At 26.1% G+C, this 14391-nt stretch overlaps 3 protein-coding genes across 5 annotated transcripts in view; 1 reads left to right on the top strand and 2 right to left on the bottom strand.

Moving 5' to 3' along the window:
* The window catches only part of LOC107163545 (A-type potassium channel modulatory protein KCNIP1-like), a 414281-nt gene that overhangs the window by 137883 nt on the left and 262007 nt on the right, over positions 1-14391 (bottom strand). The gene's annotated exons all lie outside the window — the stretch shown is intronic.
* On the top strand, positions 9873-10816 carry LOC149054933 (cuticle protein 18.6-like). The gene is made up of 2 exons (XM_089229349.1): positions 9873-10023; positions 10162-10816. Exons 1-2 carry the CDS (start codon positions 10012-10014, stop codon positions 10615-10617), a joined length of 468 nt encoding a protein of 155 aa, XP_089085475.1. The 5' UTR covers positions 9873-10011; the 3' UTR covers positions 10618-10816.
* Positions 13672-14382, bottom strand: LOC149054932 (cuticle protein 18.6-like). The gene is made up of 2 exons (XM_089229342.1): positions 14356-14382; positions 13672-14217 (listed from the first exon to the last, which is right to left on the bottom strand). Exons 1-2 carry the CDS (start codon positions 14365-14367, stop codon positions 13672-13674), a joined length of 558 nt encoding a protein of 185 aa, XP_089085468.1. The 5' UTR covers positions 14368-14382.

Genomic DNA, 14391 nt, shown 5'->3' with positions numbered 1-14391 from the left:
TAATGGTACCTACAAGGCTACAAGTTACGTAGTAATTATTACAATTAAAATGATTAATATAGAATCATATAGTATTGAACCATTGAGAGATAACCATTTGGATAGATATCATATAGGTATTTGTTAAGTATGTATTTTCATTTGAAATTGAAATTTTGAAATTTAATTTAACTTACTTTGAACTATATACATAGACATATTTAAAGCAATCAACATAATCCGAGACTAAGTTTTAATTTCGAACAGAAATAAACTACCTGCGTATAAAATATTGCATCAAAATATTATTGTGTTACCTATTATATACTTGTACATCTTGTTGAAATAAATTCTAATCAAAAACCACGTCAATAACAATATTATATTGCACTCATATTTCATTAGTTAGGTATAAATATAGTAGTATAAATATTGAAAATAACAAAACTATATTTAGTTAGGTTCATAAGAAAAATAAATAGCACAACTGTATACGAAAATAATAACCAACTGACTTTGAGTTTAATGGAATTTGAAAAAAAAATCTATGGTACAGAACTTTTTGGACGTTTTTACATTTCAGGTTAATCTCTATACACAGGACCTAAACTTTATGTTAGCTCATATAAATTATAACGTACAGGACCTTTTACATTGTACCTATATATTCTTATGAAATAGTTTTGAAACATAATAAGTAAGACATATTAAAATATAATTTTCAGTTAAGACGTTAAAAGCTCTACGAAATTTTAAAGTTTGAAAACATTATATTTTGACTGTAATTTTTGAACTTAAACCCTCCGGATCAAAAACTAACAAGATATATACTTTTTTTACTCAATTGAAGCATAAGGGATCTTCAGTCGTTAAACACCGAAATATTCCAAAATTAAAAAAAAAATTTCAATGTAATATGACGCAAATATCGATAGATTACGCGTTATACTCGTCTAAACATGCACTTATAAATATAAATTATAGCACAAAATATTATTGTTGTATATTACTAAATTTTCAGTGAATTTTTCAAATCAAAAAATACACAAAAATCGTATTATATATTTTCAATGTAATATTAAACTATAGAGTTATTGATAAATATTATAAACAAATTATACAAAGAAATAAAATTGTTATTTATAGATGTAACTAGAAAAATGTAAAGAATTTATCATCATTATTTTACATTTTAAAATCTTATATCTGTACTTTATTATTAATTTTAATTTTGTAAAAACGTACCTATCATTATGACAGAAACAACTTAATTGGAGACTATTGAGAATTGTAGTTTTGAATTCTTACATACAAAAATGTACACGCTGTTTATAGATTAAAAATTATTGAATAAAAATATTCAAATATTATTGTTTAATAATGACAGCACATTACAAATTAGGAAAGCCATAATCGTTGGCATCCTGTTGTCAGTTTGCCACCCAAGTAATGTGGGTTTATTTTTATAATGTTATTTTTATTTTATTAGTCATTATCCAATGTTCCATTTTTCACTGCATATAATTTCTTATTGTGTATTGAATATTAACCTAACAATCATTTCAAACATTAATAAATTCATAAATACACTTCTAAAATAAAAATCTTAATAAAAAATATATGTCTTAAGTTACATAATAAATAATTTAAATTATTAAAACAATTTTGTTTATTTTTGCATTTTGATTTTTGATGCAATAAAACAATCGAAAAGTTTTTTTCCGTTAATGTTCATGTAATTTAAACCGTCCAACGTTTCTATTTCCTGTTTTTAGAAATACTTTAGACATAATTTAAAAATTCTTTTTACTCTTTACACACGTTAGTAATTTAATCACAATAATTATTATGAAATAATATTTATTTGTTTAGTCATTTGTTATTTCTTTCTGACTACAAACCTCATGGTGAGATTAATATAGCCTGTAGCCATGACTCTGCAAAAAAATAATCAGAATAAAAAAAAATATCAGATTGTGTTTTTTGTTTTTTGGGTTTATAAATTAAGTACAATATTATAATTCTATTATATTCTAATAACATTGTCACAAGACACGTGCATATTACACAATTCGACTATACTATTACGATAGGTTAGATGATATATAAGATTTGATGATATATTTTTGTCTCTTTAAGAAAATATTAAAAAAAGTGTTTAAATAGTGGTGCGATTATACAAAATGCACTAAATGTATTATATTTATTTACTTATTTACTTATTTACTTATTGTAAAAAAATCATACTTAAGAATAGAATGTAAATATTTAGATAGGTACATTGAAACTAGATAATTGATTACATTTTTTACTCCAAAAAAAAAAAAGATTATATTTAATGAAATATGAATAGTTAAATCGGTATTTTTTCAATTTTTGACAAATAAATTGGATTATGTCATAATGTAAATTCAATTTTGAGTGTAAATTCTTTCCTATTAAATCTAATTGGTTCTACGCAGTAGGTTCCTTCGAAATCTAAAATAGTTTTGGGTATTAACATATATTATAAGACTTGAGTACATTCAAATGTTAATAAAAGAGATATTACTATTGTAAATAACAATAGAATAATATATTAAAAAACAGATTCCATTAAAAATTTAAATTAATTAACTATGTTAATTTTCTGGCACTATTTTGGAATTTGGTTTATTTGTGATGTTGTACCTATATATTACATGACCATTCTACACCTAATTCTAAACAAATTACAAAAAAAGTGTCCTAGACATTGAAAAACTAAATTCTATCGCATATTTCCTTAATTCAATTTTTTTATTCAATATTCTTATACAATAGAAGTTCAATTATTTAACTATATAGGTACAAATGCCGATTGACTGCGAATTATGTTAAATTTAGTTAGTTCCCATTAATTAAATTATATCTGTACACCCTACAATTATTATAATAATCTCTATATCCCGTTAAATGACAGTTAATTTATTACAATTTTCAATTATATACCTTTTTTAACATTTTTAAGCAATTCAATAATAATTGAATCATACTTGTCATTAGCGTCGTTAACTTATTGTCGTGAGTCCATTATTACCGCGCAATTTTATTAAAATTAAATAGAATTAATAGCTACAACGATCGTGGTGGAAGTGTATAATTCTAATTGTCGAAGTTATTATATTATTATATAGTAAGAGTTCAATTGAGTTTATACTTAAAAATACCAATTATATGACAATGAAAATGTAAGAGCATTGCATGGTGCCTGGATAAACTTTAGTACTTATGTTTTATAATAATAATAATAATATAATATCTTTCAAAAAACTTTCAGTTCTCGGTTCTCAGTTTCGGCGAAGGAATAATGTTAAGCCGAGGTGAAGAATGAAAAGGGAAACGAGACGGCAAAACTTCAGAACAGATGTTGTTGTTATTAAAAGTTGTACGTGAACAACGACAATCGCACTGATAAATTTATTCTCCTGGCAATGCTGCGTTCGTTCAAATTTCCAGTGGCCTTTTCAATGTCGCTTTAAATTTTATACATAATAATATGGGTCTAACTGTTCAAATATTTGTCAAAAGTCAAAACGTTAAAATAACTTAAACAATTTAATTACTATAAACGGTATAAATGATGTGGTATATAATAAAAAAATTAAAAAACAAGAAACAAATTTCAGTATATTATTGTAAAGTAAAAAAATATATTTTTCCGCACACAATTGATGAAAAGATTTTGATTTTATAGTCAACTGCATTTTTAATGACTATAACGATCTTGCAATGAAAACTGTGACCAAAAATGATTTATTATAATACGATAATATTACCATGGATTGTTTTATGAAATATTATAGTTTGGTACCTATAAAATATAATATGATCATATTACTCGACTTTCCAACATATGTATATGGATAAGCCTTTTCCTTATCTTTGCACACCTTCCACTTATCAAAGTGTCATAACCATACTATACTACAACAAGCTATAATATATCATCCGTAAGCTTTGCATTAACATTAAATAATTTGCTTAAAAATTGACATGGAAGACGAATATGATATATGTGAACTATATATCAATTTCCTGCGAATAAGGTATCTAACTAATATATAATAATAGATTATATTATTATATATTCTAACTAGACACTTCAGTCGTGCGTACATTTGTCAATTATCAAGTCCAACTGTGTCGCTTGTGTTGTTAAATGATTTAAATAATGTTCTCATATAGTAATCATTTCTTTATTGGTTTTGGGTGTTTTATTATTAGAATATATGTACGCTTAGCAGCGGCGATTACCACCATGCAAAAATCAATAATTTCAATATTCTTATAGTTTGTACTAAAACCATAAAATTGCTTGCATATATGTCTGTATATATGTATCTTAGTAGTCAATACTATTCATTTGCATAATTACATTAAATATATGGGTACTTGTATTTCATTTATTATATGAATTCGATAAATAAAGAATCCATAAAGCAAAATTAATAATTTCGTGAGTCATTAAATTATAATATAAGATTTAGGTTAAACCAATGTTCAAAAAATGTATTCTATGTCATGTTTTATCAACTATTTTATTCATGTGATATGAATGCATAAAGTCATATTCTACTGCTCAATAAATTATGGTTTTTAGAAAATAAAAAGTAAATACTTTTATGGTTGGATAAGTTTGCTGCTGTTATTAATATTATGCTAAATTTAATCATTTTGTTGATAGGATGAGACTACGAGAGAAGCAGATTAAAACTTTTAAGATAGACTCAAGTTTGCCAAAAACTCGTAAAATGATTTTATCGACATACGGATATAAGTTGAAAATGTTCGTATCCTACTTGTGTTAAGTCATAAAGCAAACTGATTAATCTATTTTAGTGTGAGCTTTAAATAAACTTGAAAGATTCTAAAGACAGTTTTTTAGTGTCGCATAGTGCTGAGAAAAAAAAGCATTTCCCTAGTTTTTAAACCTGTATATAATAGTACAATACAAATTAAAAACTTGGTATTATTGTAATCTCTTTTCTGAAAGAAAGACATTATAACAAATCAAAACCGACTGAATAAAAAATAAACTAATAAAAATGTACATAAGTGTCTATAATAATAATATTAAGTTCAGTTTTTAAAGCATACATTTTCGACAATACACATTTAAGATTTATTTAATGAAGAAAATTAATAATAACTATAAGTGTTAAGAAATGTTTAATCGCGCAAAATCACGCTAAACTATTAAAAATGCTAAGTGTACCTAATTATTATTTTTGTGAACTTTTTAAGTTTTCAATAACGATATATAAAGTTAAAAATAAATTCATTCAATAATAATGAGAAAATTAACTATATCTGACGTTTCTCAGATAGATATCTTTATTTTGTTAATTAGATGTTAAAATATATAAAACTATATCTTATAACTAATAAGATTGATCACTAAGGAATTGAATACAACACACACACACACTTTCATGGCAATAATGTAGCATATATTTTATAAAGTAATTTTTTTTTTTACACACAATTTAAAGAACATAATAGTTTAAATAATATTAGAAACCAAAACCAATATATCATTATTATAAATAATTTAAGAAAGTTAAGCAATCTTTTGTTATTGCACTATAACTAAGACCATTAATCTATTATTATATTTTATAGATATCATTATATTATATTATGTTTGTATGGAGCGTCAATTGTAGCTCCGTTAATCCTGCACTGCCATGTTTGAAATTGAAATTTAAGCTAATTCGGTATTATGTACTTTATTTTGTAAAATTTTTTACAACCAAGATTAAATTTTGTATACCTCCCCGAACACGATGAAACTCGATTTTACCATGTCAGTGTTACGATAAAGTACCTAAGTTGCTGTAAGTAAAATAATTATTCACTAAAATAACTAATATTTATATTTAGTTTACAAAATATCTAAATCAATTGTAATGAATGTTATTAAATATATTTTACACTTTTAGAAAATAAATGTTTAAAATTTGTTTTCATTGCTTTTGAATGTGGTATATTTATTATTATTTATAGATTATTAAGAATAGCTTATCATTATTGAAATAAAATTACCATATGAAAATCATATACCTATATCATATAATATATAACATAATATTAGCCGATGTTTATTTTTATATCTTATATTGGTTGTATATTATGTATATTATTTAACTGTATAGGATAAAATATTTTTGTTATTCACACCGCACATCATGATTGTTATAAAAAAAAATTGTTTTTGGTTTAGTATTGTTTAGCTTAGAGCGATATCCACTTACCCGCTTTTTTTCATATAAAATTTATTTTATCGGTTGTAAGTCGAAAAATTTCGATTTTATAATAGTGGGTCATCGGTGACGCTGCAGGTTAACGTTACAGCTGCAGCACAGACTTGAGAAAATCAAGTTTTCTCGTGTCCGGAGAGGTGTGCAAGAATTAATTTTGGTTGTACAAAATTAAGTACATAATGCTGAATTAGTTTGAATTTGAATTTCAACCCTGGCAGTGCTGGGGTAATGAAGCTTCAAATTGTTTTTAACTAAAACGTATAATCAAATTTGAAAAAGTTATTTAATTTTACTTTAATAAAACGAAATGTTCAGTAAATAAAAAATACACAAATTATCAACACATTTTTTACTAGGTTTTATTAAAAGTATAAACTGTAAGCAGAATAAATGTTGCTCCACGCTTCGTATTCGTTTTTGCTCATAAAAAAAAATGAGATTTGCAATATACATTTTACGCTACAATAAGTTTTATAACCTGTGACTTATTGTTTTTGTTTTAATATATTAAGTTTCTATGAAAACACAAAACTATTGTTCTTTTAAATAATATAAATTAATTCATTTTTACAGAATATTATATCAACTGACAAAGAATCGTAAGGTTTCTTATGTAGGAAATAAAAAGCGGATTTTTGAATTTGTAAATTTATTTTTACATAAAAAATTAAAATAATATGGAATGCGATAATAATTTACTTAAGATTACTTTGCTCCCTGTATACTAATAATAAGGTTAATTTAAACTCAATTCTATGAAATAAATAATTATCCGCCCATCCACTAACATTTACATTTAAACAAAAAACTATATGATTTTCTATAAGAATACAATATTTTAAAAACATCACACATTCAAGTCATTTCGTGTCATTATTTTAGAACTTCCATAAAATGAAACAATGAAATATGTTATAATATTTAACTTTTATAATGAATTTATATTTCGTATTTTCTGAAATAAATTCTTAAAAACTTCTGACATGTTATTTAAGTTTAATTTATTATTTCATTTCAATAAAAGTCATAAATAGATAAATTTTGGTTGGAATATATTATTTTTGTATCTTTTTTTTTCCACTTCGTTAATTTGTAACAACTAACTTAATAATACGATATAAGTTTAAATGAATACAAACATTACAAACAATGAAGTACAAAACATAAGAGCTTATTATCGAAGGTAGAATTGATATAAAATGTATATTTAAAAATTAAAATTTAATAATATACTCTAAATTTATGCTTAATATACTACGATAGTATATGTTAATAATTTATTACATATAGAAATAGAACACATTTTGAATTTAGAGTAATATATAAATATTTTTTTAAATCAATATATAAATTGAAATCTATCAATATATGATTTTATTAAAGGATATTTGATCTGAACTAAAAACGTAAGTGAAAATGAGATAAGAAGAAACCACTGAAAAATATATAACTTACGTAAAAATATTAAATTTATTCTTGGAGAAGGTCGAAAACCAAAAATATATCAAAACCCATTTATATTTAGAGTTGCCACCTCTCCGGGTTTCGCCCGGATACTCAGGTTTTACAAATAAATCTACGGGCTACGGGTTCAGTGAATTATTCTCCAGTTTATCGTAAAATTAGTTCTAATTCTGTCTAATATGTTCTAATATTGAAAATTAAAAAAAATGTTATTTACGATTTTAAACATAAATAAACAATAAACATATTTTGTACTTTTCAACATATAATAAAATATGTGATTAAATTAACTTTTTTTTTCAAATTGTTATACATTTTATTAATTATATTTTAAATTTTATCTGTTATACACATAGGTATACAATATAGTAAAATTGTATTTACCTTTTTTTTTTGCTTATTAGCCTATTTCATCTCCGGGTCTGCCATCTTTCAAAGGTGGCAACCCTATTATATTATAAAATATATTTTAGTTACATATTCTTCAATTATATGATTGACTTTAACGACCAGTTATGTTATTATATAATTTTATTAAATGATCATCATAATAAATGATAACAAAATTGTTCACATTTGAAGTACACATAATATTATTTAAAATATAATTAACTGCAACATTAAAGGATACATTTCATGTATATATATTTTCTAGGAAGGTTTAATTAAATTCTTATTATTACTTTTTTTTTACTTACAGGTTATGCCATTTTTTTTCTGTTTAATACGATATTTATATTGGAAAACCCAATTAACTATCTACTGTAAACTGATAGATTTAAATGTGCGAGCCTTAATTGTAAATAAATTTCTATCTAAATATTTTTTAATCCTACAATTAATCCGGCGAAAAAATTGAAATCCCATTCTGTAACTTAAGATAAAGGAAAAACTAAAAAAGTTATTAATTTAAGTTCTTCGTATGTAAGGAAAAACTTATAATATTAATATGTAAATACCAAACATAAGATGTATTTACTAAAGGTAGGTATTTAAATGCAAACTCTTCCCAAGTGTATTCAAAAAAACTTCTAACACGGCGATAGAGATAGGCAATTGAGCTACACCCACTTTAGTGGGTCCTTTATTCCGACAAAATCGAGCACACACCTTATATTTCAAATCATTGCCAAATTATAAATCAACATTTTTTTTGTGATTATGAATAATTATCCGGTTGTTACGTATATACGGTTGTTAAAATGAAAGTTGAAGTTGTAAAATTTAACATTGTAAGAAATAGAGAATGTGGACTCAACTAATTAAATAATAATGAAATTACATAATATTAATAATGAAAAAAATATCGATATAATATTTTTTATAATGATAGAGTGTATTGTGAATATACGTAATTGAACATACAAAAAATGCATATGAAATTTTTTTTTTTTTTAATACGATTTTTACATGGAAAATATAATAAGTTTTTATTGTCAACAAGTGTTTATCAAATATAAGTGTTTTCAATTCTGATCAAAACGATAAATCTAACACATTCTAAATTATGTGAATTTTTTAAAGAAGAAAATATTCATAAATCGTGAGGTATGAAAAGTTGTATCAATTACATAGGGTGGTCAAAAGTAAAAATTCTAAGTACTATAACTAACTAAATATTTTAACTTTTAAAACACCAGAAAAAAAATTGGAGAAAAAACAGCAATTTTAATACAAAAACATTATTTGATCAAATTAATTTTGTCATAATTGAAAAAAAAACAAAGATATCAACTTATTATTTTTGCCAAACATTAACGTTTTATTGACATAAAATAGTTTTTCAGTAAAATATCAAATTATTGGTATAGTGACAAACTGAAAAATATTAACCAAATTAAATTTTATTGAATATTAATAACTGAATTAACTAAAATTCGACCATCAACATTTTATCTGACCGTAATTAGTAATCAAGATAATAATCTTATACGTGAAATCTTAAATTCATGTTTGTCAGTGAACGTTATGAGAGTACAATAAAAGTATAATAAATAGAGCGATAACGTAAACGCAATTTATAGTTACGAACTTGAACTAAATCAAAACTGTTAAATAATAAACTTAAAAAAAAAGAAATGCTCGCGTTTACACCTCGACCGGTTTTTATTCGACGACATGCTGAAACTTCTAGTGGGAAAATATGGGCTATAGATGTATGGGAGGGATGCTGAGACAGATTTTACTATAAATACCACGTCTCTGGTCTCTATAATCATCAGTTAATTTCTGTATACTACACAGTTATCATATAATTTGAAAAAAAACCAAAAACAACACTAAAATGGCCGCTAAGGTAAGTCAATATTATTTTTTGATTTAAAACAACATTTTGTATTTTTATACAAATCGATGTTTAAGAAAAAAAAGTATCTAACAAATAAAATAATTAAAAGTTTTTAATTTTGATACGTTATTTATTTTTTTATTGCAGTTCGTCATTTTTGCCGCTTGCGTGGCTACCGCCCTCGCCCAATACTCTGCTCCAGCCTACAAGCCAGCGTACTCTGCACCCGCTTACTCAGCTCCAAAGGCTTACGCCCCAGAACCCGCATACCCACCAACACCATACAACTTCGAATACAGCGTAAACGACCCACACACCTACGACGTGCACAGCCAATCCGAATACAGTGACGGCAACGGTTACGTCAAGGGATCGTACAGCCTCGTCGAAGCCGATGGCTCAATCCGCACCGTCGAATACACCGCTGACGACTACAACGGATTCAACGCCGTCGTCAAGAACGAAGGTGGATACAAGGCACCGTCATACTCCGCACCAGCCTACAAGCCAGCTTACTCTGCACCAGCTTACTCTGCACCAGCCTACGCTGCACCAGCATACTCTGCACCGGCTTACAAGCCAGCATACAAACCAGCATACTAATTTATTTAGCCATGATGTGAACCAACTCTTTGTCTTCATCTTTTATTTCGTGTTTTCTTCGTGTACCTATCTCTACCATCGTGTTCATATTGAGCCGTGATTTCAAAGTCGTACCATGTTGTATAATACATTACGACAATTATTGATACGACTTATATATTTATTGTGTAAATATATATAACAATGTGTATTTACTGAATATCTTTGTTTTTTTTTTCATTTTCCACCTTACACTCCTGCCTAAGTATGGACTTTATATTAAAATATAAAATTATTTAGGTTTTTATAACGTGCTATTTCTGATCACAGAAGAAAACATGCAGTATATGTTCACATTCTCACATAGGTATTCAAATAATTTTCCGATCGAAAAGTATACAACTATTCTTATGACGATTTTATTATTTTTTTATAATTTAACATGCATTACTTAAAGAGTTTGATACTTTTACTATTATTTACAGCGTACATTTTACATTTTTATTCTGAATACTAATACTATTAATGATTTTTATAATTTCTAAAATAATATAGTATTTTACTACTATTTATTATGAAAATTCTATTAAATTTAGTTTTCATAAATGTTTATCAATATTAAACTTATACTTATTCTCATAAAAATTAATATGTACCAATTATATTATTTACGTTAAAAGAACTAACCCCAATATTCCTTCTTATATTTAAATTTCATAATTTGGCATAAATAATATAAATAAAAAGAGGCACTCTAGTTGTCCCTACAAGTAAAAATTTCATAATTTTTGTATAAACTGCTTCCAGACATAGCCTAATTTTATCATAAACGAAAATGGTCTAAACTAGTGTCCTCTTAATGAGCAGCTAATACATTTATGAATAGTTCTTAAACAAATCAAAAATGTTATAAATATATTTATATTTATAGTACTCGCAAGTATTTTTTTCGACTAAATAATATTGGTAATATTAATAGATGTGAATTATTTATACATATAAAAATATGTTTTTTACATAGTTTATACTTAAGGCTGATATTTTTAAGTGCCCATAATTCTAAATATCTAATAAAATATATTGATCATCACATAATTATCAGTTATCACTATTTTTAGTATAAAGTTTTTCCCACACTTAAAACAACGATGTTCAAACCAACAAAAATGATCTATATATGACTATATAAATTATATGTTAATGTAAACTTCATGTTTTATAATTCTCATGATGCAATATCTTAATGGATATATATCCATTTATTTGCATGGTATTTTTTAGTGAAGTTTATGAACCAATACTTAATTTTGAACGAAGGGTTACTAATGGGATCATTTCTGAGAATCAACTCTTACAAACTATTTGGTAGATCGAAGGTATCTACTATATAATTTTTTATGATTCTTTATGGTACAATAAAAATAAACTCAATAATTTTGGAAGCAACTAGTTAATATGTATACGTTCATAAACGTTAAAAACATTATATCAACAGAAAAATAAATTTTTATATTGTGATAATTATGTTACTACTTTAATACTGGAAACTCATTTGCATTTTATTTATGAAAATATTACTAAATTGTAAATTCAAATGCAGAATATACTTTGAACAACTGGTAAAAACTCAAAAATTATTTCATTAGCATTTTAATATAAAATTTCATATGACATAACACATCGTAAAATGCTTTTATTATGACTCCATAAAATGGATGCATTACTTAAGGACTCTTTTATGGCTATCAAAACATATTAAAATGAATAAAGTTTTAAATATTTAAATGTAATAAGAGTTGTAAAATTATCAGATATCCTAGATTTATTTATTAGTTTTCGGTACGTACTAGAAATTGAAAACTTTATTACATAATTCTTTTTCAATTAATTATGATAATTTTTAAATACTTAATGAATTTCTGGATATTTTTATAAAAATTATTATAAAAAATGTTTGATTTTATCAACAAAAAAAACTGATTTAATATAACATTATAATATAAACGATTTAAATTTAGGTACATTTCTTCAGTTTATGCATAAATCAAATTATTGGTATCTAATTTTGCGATACGACAGATTTATACTAGAGATGTTACGAACTATAATGGATAATCGGGTTCGGTTCCCCGAACTTTTCTTTATATTAACGAACTCGAACAGATCCGAACCTTCACACAAATCGAACCCGAACCGAACATTAAAAGTTAAATTTGATATTATTTTATTTAATATTTATTTATTTATTTATTTATCATTTAGCTACCATACCTCAGAATTATTGAATAAAGATTTTACTACTATTTACTTAAATACTCTAAATATTTTAATAGTTAATAATTATGCGTGAGATTTTTAATTTTTAATAATTAATATGATGATAATTGACGAGAAAAAGTGAAAAACATCAATATTTAAAATAAGCAAACATTAAACAACTAATAACAATCTATTTTTGTATCGAGGGTTTTCATAACGAGGTCCCCCTTCAACACCGCACAGAGAATCTACTATCTAGACAGTCTCGGATAATGCGCTGAATGGTCATTGGCTATGGGTGGTAGGAAAGGTGTACGGCGGCCGGTTGAAATACGCAATGTACAATAGCAATAGTAATAACTTATAAATAATAAATATTAATTATTAATTATTTAATAATAATTTATAATTTTAGCCGTTACTCCATCGACTTTTATTTTGGTTATCGATTATTGAACCGAACTATTAGATATTTGGTTCGGTTCGATTATTTGGAATTTCCAGTTCGGTTTACGAACAGTTACAACGTAACATCTCTAATTTATACAATATAAAGTCCATATTCAGTTAGGAATAAAAAATGGAAAATTAAAAAAAAAACTAAACAAAGATATTCAGTGAATACACATTGTTATATATATTTACACAATAAATACATAAGTCGTATCAATTGTCGTGATATATTATATTATACGACATGGTACGACTTTGATACCACGGCTCAATATGAACACGATGGCAGAGATAGGTACACGAAGAAAACACGAAATAAAAGATGAAGACAGAGAATTGGTTCACACATCATGGCTAAATAAATTAGTATGCTGGTTTGTATGCTGGCTTGTAGGCCGGTGCAGAGTATGCTGGTGCAGCGTAGGCTGGTGCAGAGTATGCTGGTGCAGAGTAAGCTGGTGCAGAGTATGCTGGTGCAGAGTAAGCTGGTGCAGAGTATGCTGGTGCAGCGTAGGCTGGTGCAGAGTAAGCTGGTGCAGAGTAAGCTGGCTTGTAGGCTGGTGCGGAGTATGACGGGGCCTTGTATCCACCTTCGTTCTTGACGACGGCGTTGAAACCGTTGTAGTCGTCAGCGGTGTATTCGACGGTGCGGATTGAGCCATCGGCTTCGACGAGGCTGTACGATCCCTTGACGTAACCGTTGCCGTCACTGTATTCGGATTGGCTGTGCACGTCGTAGGTGTGTGGGTCGTTTACGCTGTATTCGAAGTTGTATGGTGTTGGTGGGTATGCGGGTTCTGGGACGTAAGCCTTTGGTGCTGAGTAAGCGGGCGCAGAGTACGCTGGCTTGTAGGCTGGAGCAGAGTATTGGGCGAGGGCGGTAGCCACGCAAGCGGCGAAGATGACGAACTGCAATAAAAAAATAAATAACGTATCAAAATTAAAAACTTTTAATTATTTTATTTGTTAGATATTTTTTTTTCATAAACATCGATTTTTATAAAAATACAAAATGTTATTTTAAATCAAAAAATAATATTGACTTACTTTAGCGGCCATTTTAGTGTTGTTTTTGGGTATTTT

The sequence above is a fragment of the Diuraphis noxia genome, unplaced genomic scaffold (assembly GCF_037042655.1).
Source record: "Diuraphis noxia isolate RWA-SAM2 unplaced genomic scaffold, SU_Dnox_SAM2 contig0005, whole genome shotgun sequence".
In the NCBI taxonomy this organism is placed as follows: Eukaryota; Metazoa; Arthropoda; class Insecta; order Hemiptera; family Aphididae; genus Diuraphis; species Diuraphis noxia.
The sequence above is the reverse complement of the archived record's forward strand: the minus strand, read 5'-3'. Positions and strand labels throughout refer to the sequence as shown.